The sequence below is a fragment of the Rhinatrema bivittatum genome, chromosome 7, assembly GCF_901001135.1.
Source record: "Rhinatrema bivittatum chromosome 7, aRhiBiv1.1, whole genome shotgun sequence".
Lineage (NCBI taxonomy): Eukaryota > Metazoa > Chordata > Amphibia > Gymnophiona > Rhinatrematidae > Rhinatrema > Rhinatrema bivittatum.
In genome coordinates this window covers 142,236,688-142,261,334 of record NC_042621.1, presented here as the reverse complement: position 1 = coordinate 142,261,334, position 24,647 = coordinate 142,236,688, and the positions used below count along the sequence as shown (strand labels likewise).

At 41.8% G+C, this 24,647-nt stretch overlaps 1 protein-coding gene across 3 annotated transcripts in view; it reads right to left on the bottom strand.

The window, feature by feature from the left end:
- Positions 1 to 1,991: 1,991 nt before the first annotated feature.
- The window catches only part of AIFM2 (apoptosis inducing factor mitochondria associated 2), a 59,643-nt gene continuing 36,987 nt past the window's right edge, over positions 1,992 to 24,647 (bottom strand). For all 3 annotated transcript variants that reach the window (XM_029609284.1, XM_029609286.1, XM_029609285.1), the window contains exons 5-9: positions 19,380 to 19,472; positions 12,884 to 12,992; positions 6,555 to 6,707; positions 5,047 to 5,247; positions 1,992 to 3,104 (exon numbers count right to left, since the gene is read on the bottom strand). In XM_029609284.1, coding sequence (XP_029465144.1) covers positions 2,950 to 3,104; positions 5,047 to 5,247; positions 6,555 to 6,707; positions 12,884 to 12,992; positions 19,380 to 19,472 — 711 coding nt within the window. In that variant the 3' untranslated portion in view covers positions 1,992 to 2,949. The remainder of the gene's footprint in view (positions 3,105 to 5,046; positions 5,248 to 6,554; positions 6,708 to 12,883; positions 12,993 to 19,379; positions 19,473 to 24,647) is intronic.

Genomic DNA, 24,647 nt, shown 5'->3' with positions numbered 1-24,647 from the left:
AGTCATTTCTTATTGTTGTAGGAGGAAGAGACCTCTGGACCGCTGCTGTCTCTTGCAGTGCTCTATGAAAGTCATGCCACTGGAAGACACTTTGGTCCACTGCAATAAGAGCGGTATAGGCTAGACAGCAGTGCCAAAAACCTGATGTGCTGAATACTAGTATTTTGAAGGAGTAACATTCAAGGGTGCAGGCAGAAGACAGTATGCTTTATTTTTTGAAAAAATGTAGATGGCACTTGTAGTTGATAGTAATAGGACTATTTTTTTTTAATTTATGAAATATTTGACAGAATTAGCCTGATGCAGCAGTCATGTCTGCAAAACTGTAGGCATGTTGACAGTTTTTGAAATTCAGGCATACATAAGTTGGATTCGCTGTGCACCCGCATATTAGTAATAACTAGACTAAGGATAGTACAGTTAAGCACTACAATAGGGATGTGGCTAAATGGAAGAAGCTATGACTATACACTAGCAGCACAAACCTGCATGAAAAAAGTGTAAAACCATTTAAAATAAACTTATAAATTACAGCATCAGTTAAAAAGTGTTTTAACAGCTTTTTACTTTTCCTAAGGAGGCAGTCTTTCCAATCCTAGCTCAGTGGTAGGATAAATCATTAAAGTTGTTAAAGGAAACTTTCTTGATCTTATAAGTATATGAGTTTAAATCACTGGTCATAACATTTTTTTTTAAAGAGGTAATAGCTGATCTAGTTTATAGATAGTACTGTTCTGAAGTCTTTTCCTCCTATCTCTAAGAGGTGAATGTAGTTTTTTTTTCACATTCTTTGCCATATTTTTTAAAATGGTTTGTGAAGTTGAATTTGTTTTTTCACCAGAGAAAGGAAGGCATGCTTTGCCATTTATAGTAGCCATCTTCCCCTTCGCTTGCGTCCTCATGTAGGGACAGGCACCAGGCCTTTGGCTACACGGGTAGGTGAGGTAGCCCATGTGCACTCACAGGGAAGGTACATTTAGAGAAAGAAAGCTGGATCACAGTCTGATCTGGAACCAGGCCTGAAGTCCAGGCAAGAACTATAGATTAAAAAGAGGCACAGCATCATCCTTGTTAAACCTAGATGCACAAGGACATATTGTAGTGAGAGTGAAGCTCTAGCAAAGACAGCAGGCAAGCTTCATTCTACATAGGCCCTTACCAGGAAATGGAAACAAACCAGCTTGGGAAACAGCTGGTGGAGGACAGACATTCTCTCTAGTACGAGGTTCTGCTGGGACCAGAGCCACCTGCATGGCTGGTGGTGGAACTTCACCTGTATGGTCTGTAAAATGTACAGAGTGAAGAAGAATTTGGAACATTTCTGTTAGAATCTGTCCTAAAACAGATATGCTCTACAGCGCATGCTGGTCCAAGTTTTCTGCCCATCTCTAATTTAAAATCACAGTCTGCACCGGTAAAAGCTGAATGCCTACTCTATGACCTTGACACCTACAGCATTAGGACATTTTTCCTCTGACAGATTGCTGTGAGAATAAGTACACTATGATTATAAATACCTTCAGGGCTGTAATACAAGCTGTGGTATTTTTCATCACTATGCAAAGATACTAAATCAAAATTAGCCCATGTTTCTGCTATCCCTATATGTAGATTTTGCCTGTGGGCTTTACTGGAATAATCAAAGAAAATGTATGTGAATAGTTTTGCTTTTCTTAGTGCCCCACTTAAAGTACCCATAGACAAGTGTTGTGCTTGCTTTTTTCCTATTCAAAACCACCCCTAAGCACCACCCCCTGCCAAACCTTGTCCTGTGAATGACTAACCATACCCAGGTAAAAGTACCCCTTCTACTGACAAATATAGGTATGTTTACACCCATAGAGGATGGGGAGTAAGTAAAGAGTCAATTTTTGGTGGTAAAACAGCATTTTAGGTACAGAAAAGGCTTATTTGGTCTTAGTAGGCTACAGCAGGGCTCCCCAAATCCAGTTTGAGGACTGCACACCAGGCTGGTTTTCAGAATTTTTCACACCACTACTATGCACTAGCTAGACATTTGCATGCAAAGCCTGCAACTTGCACAGAATGCTGCTACTCAGCTGCTCATCAGTGCAGCGATATGTGATCATATAATGCCAGTTGTTTTCACAGCACTGGTTACTGGTCCAGCTGGCCATTTTTTTTTTTTTTTTTTTACTAAAAAGTGTTTATTAATACATAGATTTTTCAAAATAATTCCATGCCCTGGCTTAATGCACTATAAAGACTATGAGCCTGCCTGCCTATTAAGGACAACCAACAAAAATGTACTAGAAGTGCTCTCAATAACATTTCTGCATCCTGGTACCATCAGGGAAAGGGTTCCTTTGGTTGCAGGCCCATGGCTGTGGAACATACTACCTACAGCAATTATGTACGATGTCATGCATTAAATCATGTAAAAAGGCATTAAAGTATTACCTATTTTTTTACAAGCCTTTAATGACATTGCTCAGAATTGATACAATCCTTAGCATCCAGCTAGTTTGTCTTTATTAGATACAGCTCCAACTACATTGTGCAAGCCCATGTAACCTGATTGTCCAGTTTTTCATTTTTCTTTTTTAAATTAGGGATGTTGCAATTGTGATAAATTTTACAAAAATAAATATCAAAATGAATACATACAAATAATGTATCAAAATTGTCATTACAATTTTATAAGACCTGTTTGCAAAGAATGCTGCCTGTCCATTTGTTTATAGCATGCTGTCTGAGGAGCTCTTTGTTGCTAAAAAGCAGACAACAGAATAAAGGAATCCTCTTGGTTGATTACTTTAGAGCAATATATAATATTGGGTAACTTGTCTAACACCTTGCCACCTCGCAGATAAAACCATTCAGCTTTTCTTTAACATCCTATTCTTGAAAGCACATTACATTTGATTAAAGATGGCCCAACAAAGGTTATAGCAACAATCATACTGGCACTTTTTGCACTCCTCTTGTTTAATGTGGCATGCTTTGCCCCATCTCCTTCCAGCTTTTCCCGACAAAGAGGTCACGGCTCTTCGCAATTTTCACCACAAAGCTTCCCACATAACAACCATAGAGCTGGCCCACACCATCATTCCTACCCATTGATAGCAGCATGGTGAGTGATCCTGAAAAAGGGAAAAAAAAAAAAGATAGAGAGTAAGGGAGGGAAGAGGCCATGAGGAAAGGGGAGTTCTGAAATGGAAAGTGAAAGGATACATCATAAGAAGAAAGGAAACAAGTAGGATGATAGAAGATGACAAAGCACAAGATGGGGGAAGAGAACAAAAGGGCAAAAAAGGAAGGAAACTAGGTAAGAGAAAGGGGAAAGTTATGCTTTCCTGTACAGGAGTACAACAGCTGGACATCCCATCATGTGTGATTCTGCTAGCTATATTAGCCCTAGAGAAGACTAGTCAGTATATTGCGATATCTTTTAGGAAATAGCAACCAAATGTTACACTAACTCTTTCAAATATGGATTGAAAAAGGATTACTCTAGCTGTACAGTATGTTTTGCTCCCCTTCAAGGTGATATTTTGTTTGTTATAAAAAGATGAAGTTAGGCATCCAGCAGACAACCTATCACTTTGAAACACTAGTGAGCACCTAAATACTAATGGCCTCTGGTCTGAAAAATTCTTAATCTGGATAAATGGGTAAACATTTGGATATTAGTCCATAGTGTTTTGTTGTCACATGGCAAAAATCAAACATTCCAGACCGTTCATCTGTAGGTGTGGGATGGGTGGATGTTCAGTTCTGTTCCACAGCGATTTAACCCTAAGCCTGATTTCTTACATGTTTTCAAACTTCACAGAATTGAGGCCTTTGTTTTTAACCATTCTACCGCTTACAACTACGGGAGTGGAATTCCTAAAGATTTTGATATAATTAGTCAATTAAATTTACTTTTTTTTGGAATCTTCCCTCTGAACAACTCAATTTGTACACACAAAATTGCTATACATACAAATTTAGCTGGATAAGAAGGGGGCTGGGTTTGAGGCGGGATAAGTTGCAGAATATTAAGCACTAACTAGATAAATTTGGCCACACAAATCTAGACTCTGGGACAGAAAGCCCAAATCTGTGTGGTCTACCTCTCCAAGTCCTGATTACTAAACTGCTTCCTGGCACCTGACTTAAAAAAAAAAAAATATATATATATATATATCTATATATATATATATATCTATATATGTACTCCACCCTAGAGTACCAACCCTCATCCCTTCCTGCTCTCTCCCCGGTATCAAATTTCAAAAGTGAAGATTCTCTTCTTCCTCTGATCATCATCAACTCCCTTCCCTCCCCCACATCCCCTCTTTTCCTGTTCCCACCCTGGGTGGACTTTGGACAAACATGAGGATGGAGGGTAAGCAGGTAGGAGGACTTACTCTTTGTCTGCTCAACATTCAACATTTCCCAAAAACAGTGCCAACAGCAGGTAACTGCCACTGAATATCTGGCTAGAGATAACTCATTAAATTCACCCAATTATCTTACCCACATGGCAAAGGTTTTTTAAAATCTACCTCATGTGCAAATTTGTTTTTTGGATATAGTCTGTGATAGTGTCTTGACATCTAAATGTCATGGATGACTGACACTGTTCTGATCACCAGTAGTTGCTGCATGTAACCATGAAAATATTGCATGGTTGCCGTGAAAATATCTAGAAGAGAATGAAATAAGTGAATTCCCTTATCAGTAGAATGGCATTGGTTCCTTCAGTTTTAGTTTAATGTATCTAGGCATTACTGTGAGTATTGAAAAATTATTCATTCAACTTAGTTCTCAATTCAAAGAATTTTGGGATATGTAATCCTGCTCTGTTCCAGTGCTGTAATAAAATACAACAGCCCTGGGATTAGACAGACTTATTCCTGTTAAAACAACTTGATTCCCTAAATTGTGTTTTCAATGTGAAATGTGATTTAGTATGTAGGTATAGGATATGCTCCTCAATTCACTTCAGATGATTAAAAATCTCACTTGGCTTCCCTAAGACCCTCTAATCAGTAGCTAACAGAAGACCCTGTGGACATATATTATGAAAGTTATTACCCGGAGTGTAGCTTTTCAGAGGCTGGTTGGTCAGACTGTTTATGATATTAGTCACTGCAATGTTGGCATGCAAACCAGCATGATATGCCATCTTGGGCTCCTTTACATTAGCACAGTCACCGATCGCATAGACATTGGGGTATCCTTCCACCTGAAGCTCTTTGTTGACTTGTAATGCACCATCTTCTGCCAGCTTGCCCCCTTGCCAACAAAAATATCAATATCATTAATAGTGAAGCCACCGGAAACAAAATTTATAAGACTCTAGGCTCAGGCTTTTGAATATCGACCTCATTAGCATGCATGTGCATATTCTGTTTTAGCTCCTGTGAAGGATTTCAAAGGAGCATGGGATAAACACTGTGGATCCCTAAAAGGCTAGAGGATGGGAATAAATAAAGCTTGACTGGCACAGAGCAGCAGTTACTACCTTGGGAAGCTTGCTAGGCAGACTAGATGAACCCTTTTGGTCTTTTTGCCGTCATCACTATGTTACTATAAGGAAGCCTTAAAATGAGAAGGCAGGTAGGTGCTAGTTGGGGGCCACCACCTGGAGACTAGAGCATACTTGTTGGCAGCAGGGACCAGATTTGGTGGAAGGAAGGTAGCAGGATCCAACTCCAGGTAAAGGGTCCAGCAGCAGGAGCAGCTATGGAAGGCAGCGAACATTAGGTTGGATTTATGGAATGAAGGTAGTAGCAGCAGAATGGGGGAGAGAAGCAAAGGATGAATTCAGCAATTGCTAGAAATATGGGAACCTGAAGAGTGGTGGCATTGGTGTGATTAGAGAAGTGCAATATCTGGAGAATGGTGAATGTCGCCAGCAGCATGAGGAAGGGAGTAAACAGAGGAGCAGTAGAAACAAGGTGGGTAGAGTGGTTAGGGCCAGTTTTTTGTTCTCAGGTTATGTGATAAGAGTAAAGATAAGGTTTGTTACAACCACATTTCCTGTTTTTTTCTAAAAGCTTCAAATTAATACCATAGAAAGCAATGGGTGCTGCTCAGCTGCCACACTGCTAGCCTTGTTATGCCTGAATTCCTTCTCCTTAAGACACATTCTGAATGGAATGCTGTCTCAGACCCCAAGATCAAGCTGTTTTGATCAGGAAGAAAGGAGTTAAGAGAGATCCAAGCCAACTCATTTTGTAGCTTGGATTTTAATTTAGAGAGAGAGACATTGGTAGTTCTGCCTTATGTTCAGAAAATAGTCAGGAATATAGCAACCAGAATAAAATCCTAATGGGCTTCAGTCAGACCTAAATGTCCTGCATTTTTAAACAGCAAATTCAATTCACAGGTCTCCCCTTCTTCCAAAAGCCTTCTAGTCAAGTTGCATTGGCTCTGCAGGTCATAAAAGGACAAAAACTCCCTGTGATATGTACTACATTGAGAGTTCCAAAACCCAACTAACCCTCTTGAATTAACTTTCTCTGAAGATGCTAACAAATAGAAGCAGTTTAAAAGGGTTCTCCTGGGTGGTCTTTTGCTTTGCTTGCCATTACACTCACCAAATGCATCACAATAGCCAAATGAATTGACCTTGATCCCTGTGCAACAAATCACCAGATCAGCAATGATCTCCGTGCCTTTATCCAACTTTATCTCCATGTTCTCCTGGACTCTGTTCTTAGTCAGTGAACCCAGGTTACTGACTCTCTGGCCTGTAAATGGATTAAAGTAAGAGACAGTCATCAGTATCACAACTCAAGTAGGGCCCCGACTGTCACATCAACAGCAAAATCTTATGGATGTGTGGATTTGCACGTGTACACAGATGGCTATAGTATGGAGGTGCAGCTTTTGCATACTGAAGCAAAAATGTATTCTGACTGCCAGCTTTCCCCAGTAATATTTCCTATGCCAGCCACAAGAGACCCATAAGATGCCCCATCACCCTTTTTTTTTAATTAATATTCCTAAAAAAACACAACCTCCTGGGGTTTGTTTTGCAATATTTAGAATTAGTTCTTTTCATATTTTAGCTTGTCCTATTACCATCTATTAGTCTTTGTTACATGCCTTGTAACACTGTACGACTTCCTTTGTTCCTTCCTCTGTCATTTTAAAAGCCTTTTTTGATATTTTTTTTCTTCAGTCAGACAGCATTTACCTTTTCTTACATCTGATAATTTTCTTCCAAAGACACCACACTTCTTGGCAAATCTGCAAGAACTTTCTAAATACTAGGGATGTGCATTCATATTTTTTGTTTTGAAATAGTGCAGACTACATGGAAATTAGTGCGCACTAGAAACTAACAAAAAAAAAAAAAAAAACCAAAAATAAAAATGGAAAAATAAAAAAAATCCTGAAGACCGTTTTTGCTGCACCTCCCCACTAAATACATCTCATTTCAAATGAGAGCCTTTTCAGTGAATTCCGAGACCCTGCTGACTTCAGGCAGCAAGCTGCACGTCCATTTTAAACACTGAATATTTGATATTTCCTTTACCTTTTCCCCATTATCTCAAATGATGAGATACTTCCTTTTGTGCAGGATTTTCGTGGAAATAGATTATAAAGGTGATTAAATAAAAATGAGTATTCAAAGATCCCACAACAAATCCTGTTAGAGATGCAATACTTCTGCTATAGTCAATAAACTTGATTTTCTGACATTTTGTTTCTACAAACATGGTTTTGTTTTACTCCATGATCAGGCCTGGTGCTACCAGGTGTGAAAAACCGTGCAATTGCACAAGAAGGCTCACCCGGTGGGGTGGCATCAGGATTTGGGAGAGGCCCATAGTGCTGCCAGTGGACCCAATCCCACCAGCAGTGGAAGAAGTGGAGGCCCGTGGTGCTGCTGGTGGACTTGATCTGAACAGCGGCGGAAGCAGGAGGCCACAACAGAAGAGGAAGCCCATCTGGCAACTTCTTCTCAGATGCTGGCCCTGCAGTATTCAACGCTCGGGGTGCTAGAGTTTCCTGTATTCTTGCAAGATGAGAATACAAAAAGTGCTAGCACCGTGACGTGAGCATTTAATTACTTTGGGGCCAGCATATGAAGAGGAGCTGCAGAACGGCTTTTCTTCATAAAGAAGGAACAGGCTGGCAGCAGCAGCGGAGGAGGAATGACCCATGGACCCCGACTGCCTGGTCTGCATGTGTGTGTCTGAATGGGAGGCTGTCTGGGTGTAAATGGGAGCGTGTGTGAGCGGGAGACAGAGAGAAAGAAAAAATGGGGGCTGCAGGTGGATTCCACCCAAAGAAAAGCTGGAGACATTGCTGTTTTGTCCGAGAGGGACAAAATCGCAAATGAGCTTGTGTATTGATATAAGAGGAGAAAGTTTGTACATCCCACTCTCGCTACTCCAAGACAATCCCAGGGTGATTGTAAATCAAAAGTTCCCAGGTATGGACATGAATTTTTAAAATCCTTTTTAGTTTTATTTTTCAAGTGTTATTTGCTGTCTTGAAATATTTTATTGGTGTTTGAGACTTTAAAAAAAACTTGTATATGAGTTTTTAATTTGATCTTTTGTTAATCAGCTTTTTTAAAAATAATATATTAGTATGTTTTTTAGTGTTATGATTATGTATTTAGTTTTTTTCTTGATTTTATTGTTTGATGTTTGAGGAATGGTGGTGGTTCTGTTTTTTCATTGTTGCACTGCATAGAGAGTCTGGCTTCTTGTGGTTCCAGTTCAGTTTTTGCTGCACATCTGTATTTCTACTTTATGGTTGTTCTATTCTGTATTCGGTGAGGATCTGTTTATGTTCTGCATGTGTGACTGAGATGTGGCTTTCAGAGGGTCAAGCCCTCACCCAACACAAATCATAATCGGACTAATTCCATATGGATTCCAAAATTTTTTTCTTGTAGGGATTTCTGGCTGGCATCCTAGCAGTGCATGTAAATATAATGCAAGTGATATTTTTACCTCAGAATATTGTACTTTGACATTTTTCATGTAAAATAAATACATACAACTCAACTCTGTGTTTGGAATGGGGCAAGGGTGGGGGCGTGTTGTGCAAGGCTATAAGGTTTGCCTAGGGTACCTCATAACCTTGCACCAGCCATGGGGAGGGGGGGGGCAGTTTTTAAAGTTTGTATTACTGAAGGGAGCTGGGCTGTTTTTGGGTAGGCCTGGAAGAGAATGAATGAAGAGGGGGGCAGCACAGAAATTGTTAGCACAGGGCAGCAAAAAAAAAATCTATCACCGGCCCTGTCCATGATGTTCCAAAATGCTAATCATATTAAATTAAAATATTGGTTTCACAATCTAAGGCACCAAATAAATGAATGATTTTGTGTAAAAAACAGAGTTGCTTACCTGTAACAGGTGTCTCCAGGGACAGCAGGATATTAGTCCTCACATGGGTGATATCATAAGATGGAGCCCCGATGCGGAAAACTTATATCGAAGTTTCTAGAACTTTGACTAGGCATATGGAGCATGTCCAACATGTCTTATATACCATGCATTCATGTGGGGGTCCCTCTAGTCTTGTAACAATTATAATTAGAACAAAAAATAGGAGAAACCCAACTCCACGGGGTGGTGGGCAGGTTTTGGGAGGACTAACATCCTGCTGTCCTCAGAGAACACCTGTTAAGAGGTAAGCAATTCTGCTTTCTCCAAGGACAAGCAGGATGGTAATCCTCACACATGGGAGAGTCCCTAGCTACAGGCTGCTCCCCAACACAAAAGGGAGCCAGACACCCAATCAGGTGCCAATGGGCACAACAACATTGCTGTTAACAGAGGGGGGAAGACAACCTGAATCCAAATGGGACTTAGGAGGGTAGAGTTGGGTTCTATACCTCAAATAGGTTCCAAAGGACAGACTGGCCAAACTTACTGTCGCGTCACTATCCCTATCCAGACAGTGAGATGTGAATATGTGGAGAGAACTCCTTGATGCACCCTTGCGAGCAGTTCCTGTGGAGGAGATCTGCAAGTGGGCCACAGACACTGCTATGGCTCTGACAGAATGAGCCTTGACATGAACCTCAAGATGCAGTCCTACCTGGGCATAACAGAAGGAGTTGTAATCTGCTAGCCAGTTAGATAATGTCTATTTGGCAACAGCAATGCCCAACCTATTCCTATCAAAAGAAATAAAGTTGGGTGGACTGTCTATGGGTTCTGTCCACTCCAGACAGAAGGTTATGGCTTGCTTGCAGTTCCAACTATGCAGTGCTCATTCGCTTTGGTACGAATGGGGCCTGGGAAAGAATGTTGGCAGGATGATGCACTGGTTAAGATGGAAGTCCATCTCCACCTTAGACAGGAATTTGGGATGTGTAGGCAAGACCACCCTGTTATGATAAAACTTAGTGTAAGTTAGATAAGTCGCTGACCCTGCATGTTGAAGTGACCTCCATTAAGAATATGACCTTCCAGGTCAGGTACGCAGTGGCTCATATATAGCTTTCATCAGCTGAGGTAGCACCACATTGTGATCCCACGACATAGTGGAAGGCTTTAATTGAAGCAGGCCCTGCATGAAATAGAACATCTATAATCTGTACAGAGTTGGGCCTACCATCTACACTTTGGTGATATATGCAGATTGCACTGAGATGAACTGTAAGAGTTGGTTTTTAAGCCAGATTCTGATAGGTGAAGAAAGTAATCAAGCAGTTTTTGTGTGGGGCAGGTGAATGGATCTAGGGCCTTCTTGTCACACCACACAGACAACCTCCTCCACTTCAGTCCATAGGGCTTTCTAATGGAAGGCTTCTAGAAACCACCAGGACCTGAGTAGACACATGCTCTGAGAGATCAAGCAGCTGCAGAATTAACCTTTCAACATCCAGGCTGTGAAGGACAGGGCCTGGAGGCTGGGATGCCACAACCTGCCTCGATGAGATCTGGGGACGTCCCCAGACTGATCGGTCTCTGGATGGACAACTCCTATAGGAGTGGAAACCAGACCTATATTGTGCAATAAAGGGCCATATCAAGAAGAAACAAGAGGGACGCAAAACCGAAATAGATGGCAGCTGGTGTCTATGGCTGGCAGACACAGGCATCATCGCCATGGGGGAATCGACCACAAAAGGAAACTTACCAGAATCTCTGAAAACCCTGGACTAGAAACACTACAGGAAGGCACCGAGGGGGACCCAGTGATGGAACAACGAAAAAAACCCATGAAAAACAAGGAAAGAGGAGAGAGTTTTCCAGAAGGCCAAAACTATCCAAAAGTGAGCTCACAGACTGTGAAGCTTACAGTGTCACGGAAAAAGAAAGCCTGGAGAGGGACCCTGCATGGAATAGGGCAGTGGTTCTCAACCTTTCCCCCCCATTGTGACAAACCTGACAGACCACGCTCACATGTGACACACTGCTCATTACAATTCATGGTGGAAGTTAAAAATAAAGGTCCAATATTATTTTTATTATTAAGAACACAAGAGAAAGACAAGTACTATATCTGAACAGAAATTGCATAAATAGTAAACATCCCATACCAAAACACCAATTTCCAGCACTCAAAACAGTAACCATATTACCTAAGAAAAGACAAACACTGAAAATATTACACCAGGCCTTAAGACATTAGTACATCTATTAGGAAAACAGACCAAACCAGGCTGCTAGAGCCCTACAAAAGCTACACGCCAGCAGAATACCTCACCTCAGTCACATGTGCAGCCCCTCACAAAGAGTAAAGAGACCATAAAGCATAACTAGAAACATGCAGACAAAAACTGAACTGGAAACTGCAACAAGCCAGAGAGACTGTATGCAGTGTAACAAAGGAAAAAAAAAGAAACTTCAGCGGTCCTCAAAACAAATCAAGAAATATAAAATCAAAAGCAGAAAAACCATACTAACAAAAAGAACAGATATCAAAATAGCTGATGAATGGAATATCCAATAATTTAAAAAACTCATATCAGGTTTCTAGATACCAATAAAATATTTCAAAATAGTAGACACAAAGACCCAATAATGAAAAATAAGGATTAAAAAGTGCTGTGTTCTGCATACCTGGGAACGTTTGATATCCAGGTGCCCTGAGATTGTTTTGAATTCTCAAGAGGAGGAATGGTTTGCTTGCAACCTTCTCCCCGTCACACACAAGCTCTCTCACACACATATACACAGGTTCTTAATCATATATTTACACACACATGCTGTTTCTCACATACAGACTCATTCACACACTACACACATGCTCTATTTACACACAGACTACCACATGCTCACATGATCTCTCAATCACAGACACGCAAGCTCTCTCTTATACATGCAGGCTCTTAATCATACATACACATGATCACTCTCACTTACAAATACAGGTTCTCATACACTTACAGTCATGCCCTCAATCACACACACAGTCTCCTCCACTTCCAGCCCTTGCAGCCTTGAGAAAGGACTCCCATCCGTCGCAGGGGCTATTGTTATTACTCCTCTTTTGCTCCGTGCCGCACTGCTCTTCTTCGGACCATTGCTGCACGCACTAGCATGGTCTCTTCCCACGCACTGCCGCTGCACACCACTTCCCCTTCCAGGCATGGGGGGCAGGAAGAAGGGTCCATGCTGTGCCACAGACTCTAGCTCTCCTGTCACGTTCCGCCCGGGCTATCAGCATTTTAAGCCTGGGTGGAGGAAGAGTTCCATTTTGCTGGGGCAGAGTAGAGACAAGAAACTTTGACATAGGTTTCCGCATTGGGGCTCCATCTGATGATGTCACCCATGTGCGAGGACTACCATCCTGCTTGTCCTCAGAGAATACATGTTTAAGCTAAGTTCAATTTCTCCTCCTGAGTTCAATATTTTTTCTCAAATGTTTACCATTATGCCACTGCTCCAGCATTCTACCACAAGTCCATAGCTAGCCGCAAAAGGTAAATTAAAAGACCAGAATGTACCTAGTACCAGCTGCACGCCCTTCTTCAGGAGGATCTCCTTCACTGCACACCGGACACAAGGCTGCAATTCCGTGTCAGCAAGAGCTACTTTTGAGTGAATAAGGGTGACCTGTGAAACAGAAAAGAAGTTTGTCTCACACCACTTGGAGCACTTAGAGGGGAAGACAGGAGTCCAGAACTTGGTATGCTGACACACAACAGTAAAAACCATTCAACATACTGTACATGCCTGAAGATTATAATAGCAAAGCTACTTATGCTTACCTATAATCGGGTGTTTTCTGAAGACAGCAAGGATGTCATGGCTGTGCCAGGCACCAAACGTTATTTTAGAATGTTCTAGAAAGGTATAAAAGCTTTCACTGCTCATGCACTGCTGCAGCCCTCCTCTGTTCCATATAATAGATTTGACTGGAGGTAGGCACAGAATAATTCTGAAGGGGAAGGAAGAGGGTTTATGCGGCTGGTGATCTGTCTTCAGAGAGCACCTGTTGCAAGTAGGCAACTTTGCTTTCTTTGAAGACCACACAGTTCACCTTAGTCCTACACATGGGGCTCCACAGCCAAGGGCTGTTCTCAATATAAAAAGGGGAGAAACAAAATAAACTCCTTAAACAGGCAGGAAACCTCAAATCAAGGCTGTTATTAAATCTGGATTTTACAAACTACGAGCATAGTACATAGTTTAAAACCTCTACCTTATCCCTCAAGATTTCTGTACCATTATACAGGCATTTATTTTCCCATTGCTTAATGTAATGCTGTCTTATTAGGTTTACCTGCTTATAGTTTAAAAACCTACAGTTATTACAGAATGCAGTGGCTCGTCTTATTATTGGTATTAGCATTCGGGAGCATATCTCCCCTTTATTGAGAAACCTATATTGGCTACCCATTCAACAGCATATCCTTTATAGGATAGCTGTGATGTACAATCTTGTAAGACTGGACTCATTTCCATAGGTAAACTCCTTTTTGAAGATCTATGTTGCTACCCCTGCTCTTAGATCCTCAGATACGGGCCTCCTGGATATATTATCACATAATATGGCATGACTGGATACTACATGTATAAGAGCATCTTCTGTAGGTACCCCTGAAATTTGGAACAGCTTTGCTCTTTGAACCAAGGATGGCAACCTGTCCAAAACAATTCAAATCCCTTTTAAAGACAGATTTATTTCATTTAGCTTTTATGTAATCTTTTAAAGTAGTCACTCTTATTACCTGTCCACATATTACTAAAAAAAAATAAATAAAAAAAAATGAGATTAAAGAATGTTTATATCATGTTCTGTTTATGATTTTATGAATGTTTAATTTGTTTTTCAGCATACTTTTTATTGTGAATGTTTTGACTATAAATCACCTAGAGCCCTGGCACTGGGAGATACATGCATTTTTAATAAAGATAAAGGAAATATTTTTGATAAGTCCTTTTGTAGATTTTTTTTTTTTTTTTAAACAGAGAAGGCAACCTGAAGTTATAAAATAGTACCTAGGAGGGATAGAGTTGAGCTCTACCTCTCCAAAGAATGTGGAGAACAGATAGTTCATACCTACTAATTTACCAGGAGGTCATGTCAAACAGTGATGGGATGTGAATCCATGGACTGAATTCCATTAAGAAGATTGGCAAGGCTGTGATATGGAGGTAGACCTTATAAAAAAGAGGGACCAATGCTGCCATGGCAGTAACATTATGGGGCTTTGCATGACCCTCTAAAGCCTGGCCTGCCTGAGCATAAGAGGAATGGATATAATCCAGCCAATTAGAAAACATGCACTTTGTCACTGCACTCCCAGGTTTATTAGAGTCAAAAAGAAACCACAAAATTGGTGGATTTCCAATGGACTTAAGACTGCTCCAGACAGAAGACAACAGCAATCTTGCAACCAAGAGAATGAAGAGCTTTTTCACTTTTATAGATGTGGCCTAGGGAAAAATGGTGGAAAGACTATTGACTGATTCAGGAACTTGGGGATATGGGTAAAGCATCACCTTAATTATGAAAGTCTGGTGTAAGATGGATAAGACAATTGAGCCTGGGGTTCATGGAAGTGATTGCCTCAAAAAAAAAAAAAAAAAAAAAAAAAAAAGATTTACCAGGACAGGTACTTTAATTTACATGAATCTAGAGGTTGAAGAGGAGGCTTCCATCAGCTAGAAAAGAACTATATTGATTCCCTTTGTCACGGAGGATTGATGAAAAGCTTCAATTAAAGGAAACCTGCAAGAATCAGACAACTAGAGGCTAAACAGAAGTGGTTTCGTTTTACATTGGCAATAAGCACCAACTGCACTGAGATAAGCCCTAACAGAATTAATTGTTAGGCTAAACTCTGAAAAATGTAACCAACATTTAGTTAAAACAATTTGGAGAAGAGGGACTTAGAAGGGTAAATCTCAGGTTAATTTGGAATGATATATACATCAAGAAAAGGAGTCTGAGCTTCTCATAAGAACAGTCAGATTGGATCAGGCCAAGGGTCTATCAAGCCCAGCATCCTGTCTCCAACAGTGGCCACAGTATCCTGTTTTTAACAGTGGCCAATCCAGGTCACAAGTAAGTCCTCAGGATCCCAAATAGAAAGATTGCATGCTGCTTATGCCCAGGATAAGTAGTAGCTTTTGCAAAGTCTACCTTTTCTCTCCATGACACTTAGTGGCCCAATTTCACTGGAATTTTAGGGGAAAGACATTTTCTTCAGCAACTTTGTGGGCCACAGTAACAAAAAACAAATCCAAAATGTTCTGGCAGACAAAATGGAAGTGAAGGGAAATTTGTAACCACAGTTACCATGGGAACTACTGCATACAGGTATACAAAGCTTTTTGGCCTTCCCAGAAATCTCTGGAAGAATCCATTTGTTTGACATCAAGAAAGTCACACACAGTTACAGGTCCAAGGTGAACTGCTGCCCTTCAGAGAATCTTTACTAAAGTTACCCAGAAGGAACTATTACAGATACACAGTAAAAATGCCCTTATTCATAGTTTAAAAAAAAATATAGATCTTAAAGTGAGTAACAATATAGTTACAATGTCCCTGAAATGCTTCAGTGTGAAAGAGGTGGTGTCCAAAACATATCCAGGCATATTAGAACCAGATTTAATTAATATTCATTGAATATAGTATCATAAATGCATGTGCTAAGTCAGCAATAAACCAAAGATAAAAAAAATGCTCTTGGCACCAGAATATAACCATTTACCATGTGAAGGCCAATCTGGACTTTTTTTGATTGCACTTAAAAAAGTCTCATTTCCAGGGAAAACATCTTAGTACATTTATTCAACAATCCAGTACCATGAAACAGTAAATATCTGATTTCTGAAGCACTGATGGGACATTGTAACTATATTGTTCCTCACTTTCATTTTTATAACATAGCTTATGTAGTGAGACTCTGAGCTTCTTTGTTAGCTCATATTATTCACAGTTTATGCAGTGTACCCTAAAATTTACCAATTTAAGTAACATGATTAAGCTGCAGTTCTGTTTTAATGCATTAGCACTGCAATTCAAAACTTTGGTGCTTACGAGTTAGAGACACTGCATGAGCAATGGATTGCTGAATGTGTTCACACCACAGCTAACAGCCAGAGAATGAAATAAAACCGGAGGTACTTCTCCCTTCCCCTCAACCGTTCCAATAATCTCTCCGCTCTTTTCCCAAACCGATCTGTCTTGCCAGCTTCCTCCATCACCTTCCCCGTGGATGTGACAGCAACACTCCTTAAAGGCCAACCCGCACCATCACAGCCTTAATGTGTAATGAGCCCATGTGACTAGAGGCAAGAGGGGGTTCCAGAGAGTTCATGTGTTGGTGGGAGTTTAGTCTATTGTAGGTTCTAGTTGACAACTGATGTGTTCCTACGCTTGATGTGCTTTTGAAAAATCAATGTTTCAATAAAAGACAAAAAGCAAACTCTTCCCCTGCTGTGTGGCTCAAGGTACCACTGAGCTTCAGTTGTACATTGCTAACTTCTCTTGCTCCTCTTGTGGTGCTCTGTAAGAACAGCAGGAAAGCAGCTCAATATGTGGTGGGGGAAGTCAGCTTACAAAAGATCATTTTAGAACTGTGTGTGCCTTTTACATGCAGACTTTTCACTTTGGAAATTTGGGGTACATACGTACAAGCTTCCTTTGAAAGTTTGCTGGAATTGGCCTGAGACATGCACAAATTAACTCACAGAAAGTTACAACTCCCCTTTGGCGGGCATAACTTGTGCAGGATAACTTATCTGCACATTTTATAAAATCAAACACACGTGCATAAATTCCAAATCCACCCCCTGAAATGCTTCGGGCTATTTTTCTAACAGTCATTTATTTGCCCATAAAGATTTATAACTCTTCTGATGGAACACAAAAAGAATGAAAAAGAAGAGGGAAGGCGTGCTGGCCTCAAGTTGCAGTAGGGTAGAAAGACTAGCCAGAATGTACCACCAGTAAGCACTGGCCTACCTCAATGACATAAAAAAATAAAGGAAAGCATTTCATTGTGAGCTGTGCTGCACAGCCATATAACATTCCTTTGCTGCAGTGTATTATACACTTACATTATTAAATAATTTTATTCTTGTTGCATGCTCTCACTCAAGAGCACTCAAGGCATGTTAGAAACAAATTACAACCAACAAATACATTAATACTGAATGAGAACGAATACCTCAATGTACAGTACAGATTCTTCTAGTTTAAACTACAGCAGTGCTATATATACAGTACACACAATATAAAAAATGTATGACTTGCCCTAGAAATCCTTTTATGCTAGGTAAGTCCCACTCTTAGCATGCTTTCTTCAAAGCTGTACAATCTAATTTCCTTCTCTGAATCACGCATATGATTATTATTTTTTTTTTAGGGGGGTGGGGGGAAAGAATTGGACCATGAGGTCAAGGTAAAAGTAACTGTCACACCTGGCTGTATCACTTTGTGAAAAGTCGGAACCGGCACTCTTAAGAACTGTTTTAGTAAGAGGACAGGTCTGTAAATAGCATTACCGCACAGATAATGTGCAGAATAAGATTCTGAACGTTATATGCAACTAAACAAGTCTGGCAAAATGTGGGCATGCAAATCAGCTTAATACACAAATCAAACACTTCTTGCTAATGTGCATTCCAGTGCTCCCAGGTCCACCACTTAAAGGGCCCTCCCAGCCCCATTACCCTCTCCCACTCAATGCCAAGTAAAATGTTATCTATCATGGTCTAGTGGAACCTCTCTCTCCTATCCTGACGCAACTCAAAAAATACAAGTAAATTTGAGGCCCCCCTTGCAGAAATCCCTCCCCCACTCCTCTACCCCTATAGCCATCCCACCCCCTTAAAAGCCAACTTATACTGTGGTCTAGTGGGTGCAGGAGCTATGCCCATTTGCTCCTGCCCTGCCGATTAACACCTGATGCTTCTTGTTGACTCTTCCCCCCCCCCAAAAAAAAACAAAACAAAAGGTTCAAGGAGAATCAGGAGGTCAATTGACACCATTTTGTAAAATGAAGTGGCAGGGACAAATTGGCATTACTCTTGCCCCCACTAGACCCTAGGGAGTATAAGTAAATTTTATTTTAGGGGGCTGCTAATAGAGGTGGGCTATTTGTAATTTTTAACTTCACTCAAGGTGCAAGGGGTGGAGAGAAAGGGATCCCATTAGACCACAAAAGATAATTTGTTTCATGCTGGAGGGGAGGGGAGTATTTATGTGGCTGGACAGGCCTTTAAAACTGGCAGCCCCAGGAAGCAGGGCCCCCGCTGCGTACTGCTGCAGCTAGGAGCGCGACAAGGTTCCTGACCATGGCAATGCGTGGAAAATTAATCACAGGATTTAACAACCTGCAGTGCTTGGTAAATCCTGCAGTAATTTTAGCTGCAGTAAAATACCGCAGCATAGTAAGTCTCCCCTTCAGGCTGTTGGTCCCAGAAACAAGCACTGTATCTTAGGCAGAGTTTTCCCCAATTGAAAATATGGACATGCTATGCTACCGATTACTTGCTGCCATGGTGGACCCGTGTTGCCATTTTATCACCTCATATTTATGTTCCTCTTGAATTTACAGTTATAAAAGCGCAATCTAACTGAAGGTTTATGGAGTGTGTATCAAAAGCCCCCAGACTTCTCAGCTTCTCCCAGAATACATCATTGTGGTGCAGTGTTTTCCAATCCCATCCTATCAACCACCAGCCAGTCAGGTTGTCAAGATATCCACAATGAAAGTGTATAAGATTTGCACACTGGAGACTCTGAATATGCACAAGATAAATTTTCCATATCCACTGTGGCTATCTTGAAAATCCTGGCAGGCTGTGGGGTCAAAATGACAGGTTTGTGAACCACGGTTGTACAGAACATTTTTTAGATCCTTGTGTACTGGAAAGCTCATGGATGCTCCTTGCCACAAATTCATCCAACAGGAAGGATTGCTGTGAGCAGTGCACACAACATTATGGAGGGAAAGATGAATCTGTGAACTCAATCTCTCTTACCTCTTTGTCAGGATAGTCTGTTTTCACCTCTGCCGCCATCTCTACTCCTGCAGAGCCACCTCCCACCACCACAATGCGCTTAGCTTTTTGGATCTTTACAGATAGTGAAAAGAAAAATTATCAATGTTGCATTATTTTAGCTATTTCAATTGTCAATCTTCTGTCAGTGAAGAAAAGTATCTTTACTAATAAAAGGAACCCAAAAAAGTGAAAGAATCAATAAACAGTGTGAAAAATCTCACTCAAAACAAAATATTTGGGACAAATAATTAGACTCACATATTTAAATATTTACGTCCATCATACTGCACAGGTCAGGCATGGAAGATTTTGTTTCTGATATCCTTTAGTGCGTTAAGTTATAATCATTGGTCAACGGTGAGTCTCCATGTCCATATTGTTAGGCTACCTTTCATTTTTTTAAAAGTATAATGTCTTTGCATATAAAATAAATGATATAGTAGCACACAAGCTGAATTTATCTTCAGCTTGACTGGTCCAGGAAAAAGGAATGGCTTTTCGGAGCGCTAGAGCACAAAATAAGATTTCATTAAAAAGTTGACAGTTATTTTCCACCCAACACTGCAATGTTTTGGAAAAGGTGTCCTTCCTCAGGAGTATATATTTGTGATGTGATCCCATTTGGGAATCCCGGATTGTCTCCCTTTAGAAGAGTGACAGATTTGACTGGTTGCTACTGTTGCTCTGAATGGACAAAACCCGGGATTTCCAACTGGGGACACATGACTAGTATATTTTCCTTGAGGATGTATGCCTGTTCCGAAACACTGCAGTGTTGGGTGGAAGATGAGATTTCATAAAGGAATTTTGTGCACCAGCACTCCGAAAAGCTACACGTGCAAAGGCTGTGTCCTCTCGGGGCTGCATATCCAGACAATAATACCTGGAAAAGGTGTGTAAGGAAGACCATGTCACAGCTTGGCAAATGTTGACAGGAGACAATTTAACTTTTGCCTATGTCACTGCCTCAGCCCTAACCTGACTAGGTAACTGCTTTTCAGCATCCATATATGTGGCCATGACTACCTCCTTAATCCAGCGAATTATTGTAGCCGGCTCACCCTATTTACCTCCACTGTGGAGAACAAACAGGCAATGTGTCTTCAGGAAAGGTTTAGAAACCTCCAGATACCTCACAAGTCTATTGACATCCAAAAGGTTGTAATAGGTGATATTCTTCCGCATCTCTTTCCCTATCCAGAGATAGCAGGGAAATGGACTGATTCAAGTGAAAATCAGAGATCATGTTGGGCAAAAAGGAACGGAAAGTATGCAGCTGTAGCGCCCCTGGAGTCAAAGGAATGACTCCAGGCAAGACAAGGCCTGCAGCTCAGATATTCTATGAGCAGAACAAGTCGCCACAAAAAACACTGGTGTTCAATGTCAGCAATTACAGGGAAAGTTTGTGCATCGGTCAAAACGCAAGGCCTGCTTAGAAATCCAAAACCAGATTAAGATTCCACAAGGGTACCGGTAATCACAATGGAGGATGAAGATGTTTCAACTCCTTTTAAGAAACAGACCACATCTGGATATGCTGACAAGGGACCACCATTCACCTGACTCCTGAAACAAGCAAGAGCCGCTACTGTATCTATAAGGAATTAAGGACTAACCCTTTATTCAATCCATCCTGCAAGAAGTCCAAAATGAGTGAGACCTTAACTGAACGAGCAAGCACCCCCTCAATCTTCACACCAAGCCTCAAATACTCAAACCCGCACATAGGCTAAGGAGGTGGAGAACTTTCTTGCTTGTAGTAAGATGGCAGTCACCACAGCAGAATATCCATGCTTCAGCAAATAAGCCCTCTTAAGGACCATACTGTAAGACAAAATAGTCTGATCTTCATGAAGAACAGGCCCCTGCCACAACAGATATCGGTGGGGGTGGGGGGGAAGAGGTTATCCAGGAACCTCTGTAGATCTACATACCATGGTCTCCTGGGTCAATCTGGTGCCACCAAAAGCACCAGATCTTTTTCAACCCTCAACCATTCTGCCCAATATGGACCACAGGGGAAAGCATACAGCAAATTGTCCTCTGGCCATTCCTGCACAAAAGCATCTATGCCCAATGACTTCGGATCTCTCTTGTGACTGAAGAATTGAGGAACCTTCCCATTGCAAAAAGTCGCAACAGGTCCAGAAGACGGAAAGCCCCAGCAATCCACTATCAACTGAAATGCCTCTGACAATACCTATTCTCCTGGGTCTAGACTCTGCCTGCTGATAATCTACGCTTACATTGTCTTTTCCTGCAAAGTGCAAGGTTGAGATCTCCTGGAGATGTGCTTCCACCCATTCCATCAGTTGGTCTATTTTCTCCGACACTTGCTGGCTCTTGGTTCCTCCCTGCTGATTGATGTAAGCCACTGTCCGACATTAACCAGAATGCACGACCTTTCAACCTGTCGCCAAATTGTAAACATGCCAACCGGACAGTCTGGGCTTAGAGCCAATTGATCTTCCAGAGAGTCTCTTCTGTATTCCAGCACCCTTGTGCTGTCAGTTCCTGACAGTGAGCTCCCCAACCTTAGAGGTCGCATCTGTTGTGAATACTAGCCAGTCCAGTGATTTTAGGGAAACCTTTTAGATGATCCACTTAACCACCACTGTAGTTTACAGCACACTTCCATTGGCAGGTGGAGCTCAATTGAATAGTCTCAAGACTGTAGGCTCCAACAAGACAGCAGGGAGCACCGAAGAGGACACATGTGCCCTTGCCCATGGCAACACATCCAGGATCACTGCCATCAAACAGAGCACCTGCAGGTAGGACCACACTATTGAGTGTACTGAGCACCTGCACCAACTTCCTCACGCGACCCTCCAGCAGGAAAGTCCTGCCCTGCTTTGTGTTGAGCTGAACACCAAGATACTCTAACGATTAAGATGGATGAAGACTGTTCTTGGTCAGGTTCACCACCCAACTGGCCTCCTGTAATGAGGAGATCACCTTGCATTTCACCAGGAAGCTCTCTTCCAGATACTTGGCCTGAATCAGCCATCCACAAACGGGTGTACCAGGATCCCATCCTCTCTCAACTCTGCCACCACCACCAAAACCTTGGAAAGAGTTCTGAGTGCAGTGGCCATGCCAAAAGCAGGGCTCAAAACTGATAACACCGACCCAAAACCACGAATCAGAGAAAATACTGGTGCTCTAGCCAGATGGGAATATGTAGGTATGCAGAGAGATCCAAGGAGGTCAGAAATCCCCCCGACTGCATGGCCATTATCACTGAGCACAATGTCTCCATGCGAAAATGAATCACCCACAAATAACGATTGACCACTGAGATCCAGGATGGGACGAAAAGAGCCCACTTTCTTGGGCAAAACAAGTTAAATGGAATATTGGCTTGTGTTTTCTTGAGACATGGGCACTGGAACCATAGCCCTCAGACTGAGTAGCCTTAATGTACACTCCATCGCCTGCCTCTTCTGCAGGGAAAAGCAAAGATACCATGAATGCATCCCGATAAACACTGCGAAACTCCAGTGAATATCCATCTCGTATCACCTTCAAGACCCACTGGTCTGACATGATTTCAACCCACGTTCGATAAAAGAAAGCGGCAACTCCCCATCTCCTGTTCTCGGGGGTGGCTTGGCACATCTTTGTTGGGAGGCTTGGGAGATTCCACTACCTGAGCCTGTGCTCTGTCTGGGCCGTCTCCGATGAAAAGAATGAGACGTATCCAAAGGCTGAGCTCTCTGAAAGGCCACTCTGTAGGGTCAAAAACCCTTGGATCCGCTAGCATGACTCCTGCTTCTTATCCCCTCCAGCAACTGAGGAACCAGGGACTCACCCCCACTAATTGCCATTTTTCCAACTTGCTCCCAAACAAGAGCGAGCCTTTAAAGGGTAATTTTGTAAAGTTAGCCTTGGAGGTAGCATAGGCTGATTTCTCAGCCATAACTAATGCTGGCCGCTATTACCAAAGCCACTCTTCTGGCTGAGGTGCAGACCAAATCGCAGCCCACATCTGCCAAAAAGGTGGCTGCTTGCTACATTACTGCCCTGGAATTCACACCAGATTCATCAGCCTCCTGAGAGAAGTAAACAGGAGCAAGCACCAGGGAACAAGAAGCTTTCTGCAAAGTCATTTCCACTGCTTCAAATGCTTGCATAAGGATGGCCTCAATTCTTCCATTGTGCACATCCTTCAAGACTGCTCCTCCCTCCATGGGGTAGTCATCTGCTTGGAGGCGGCACACACAAGCATGTCCACGTTCAGAAAACACAACCTCTCTCTCGCCATTGTATCCAGGGGGTACAGGCCTTCCAAGATTCAACCCCCCTTTGAAATTATATTCCGGGGGTGACCCACTCAAGATCAATCCATTCTTGATAGCCTCTAACACAGGGAAAAAACAAGAGGCTTTACACAGAGAAACCAAAATGGGATTCTTCTTTGGCTCAGACATGGAATCAGCCCCAGGTTCTCCCAGCATTTAACATTTTTATATACCGGGATTCATGCAGAATTTGCATATCAGCTCGGTTTACATTGTAACTGAAAAAGACATGCATGAAGAGTGCAAGTTACATAGAACAGGGTCTTAAAAACTTGGAACAGAATACATGGGTAAAATAGCTTATAACATAATAGATGATGGCGAAACTGAAAGTTTATCTTAATTGTAATGTGTTATGTTTCAAGCTTGGTTGAGAGTCTTTGGATAGATTATTTGTTAGTGCGTGGACGTTGATGTGACTTAATGTCATGATTAGAACGCTTGTTTGAATAGCCAGGTTTTTAGTCTCTTTTTGAAGTCGATTGGGCAATGTTCTAACCAGAGGAAAGAAGGTAGGGAGTTCCAGATTGATGGACCTGCTGAAGACAAGGCACGTTTGCTATCTTTAATGTCTGGGAAATCAGAGCTGGTAACTCATCCCTATGAAAGAACCACAACATAGTCCTATATGGTTCCAGTCCCAGAGGAGTTTTCCCATCCTCCAGAGAGTAATCAGCCATGCCATCCGGATCCCTATTGGGAAGGCTGGCTGCCGATCTAGGTATACTTCAGCGCTTAAACAGCAGTACCAGATGAATGGGAGGTCACCATCTGCAACTCTGATCTGACAAAATTAGTTGAGGCTGTGGACGTCACCCTTGAAAAAATTCCACCCAAGAAAAGGCAGAAGAATCCATGCCAAACCTAGAAGGCACCTGTGCTGTGCCCACTGAGCTACCTTCCCCCATCTATGAACCAGTTAAGGGAGTTCCAAGAGGTCAGG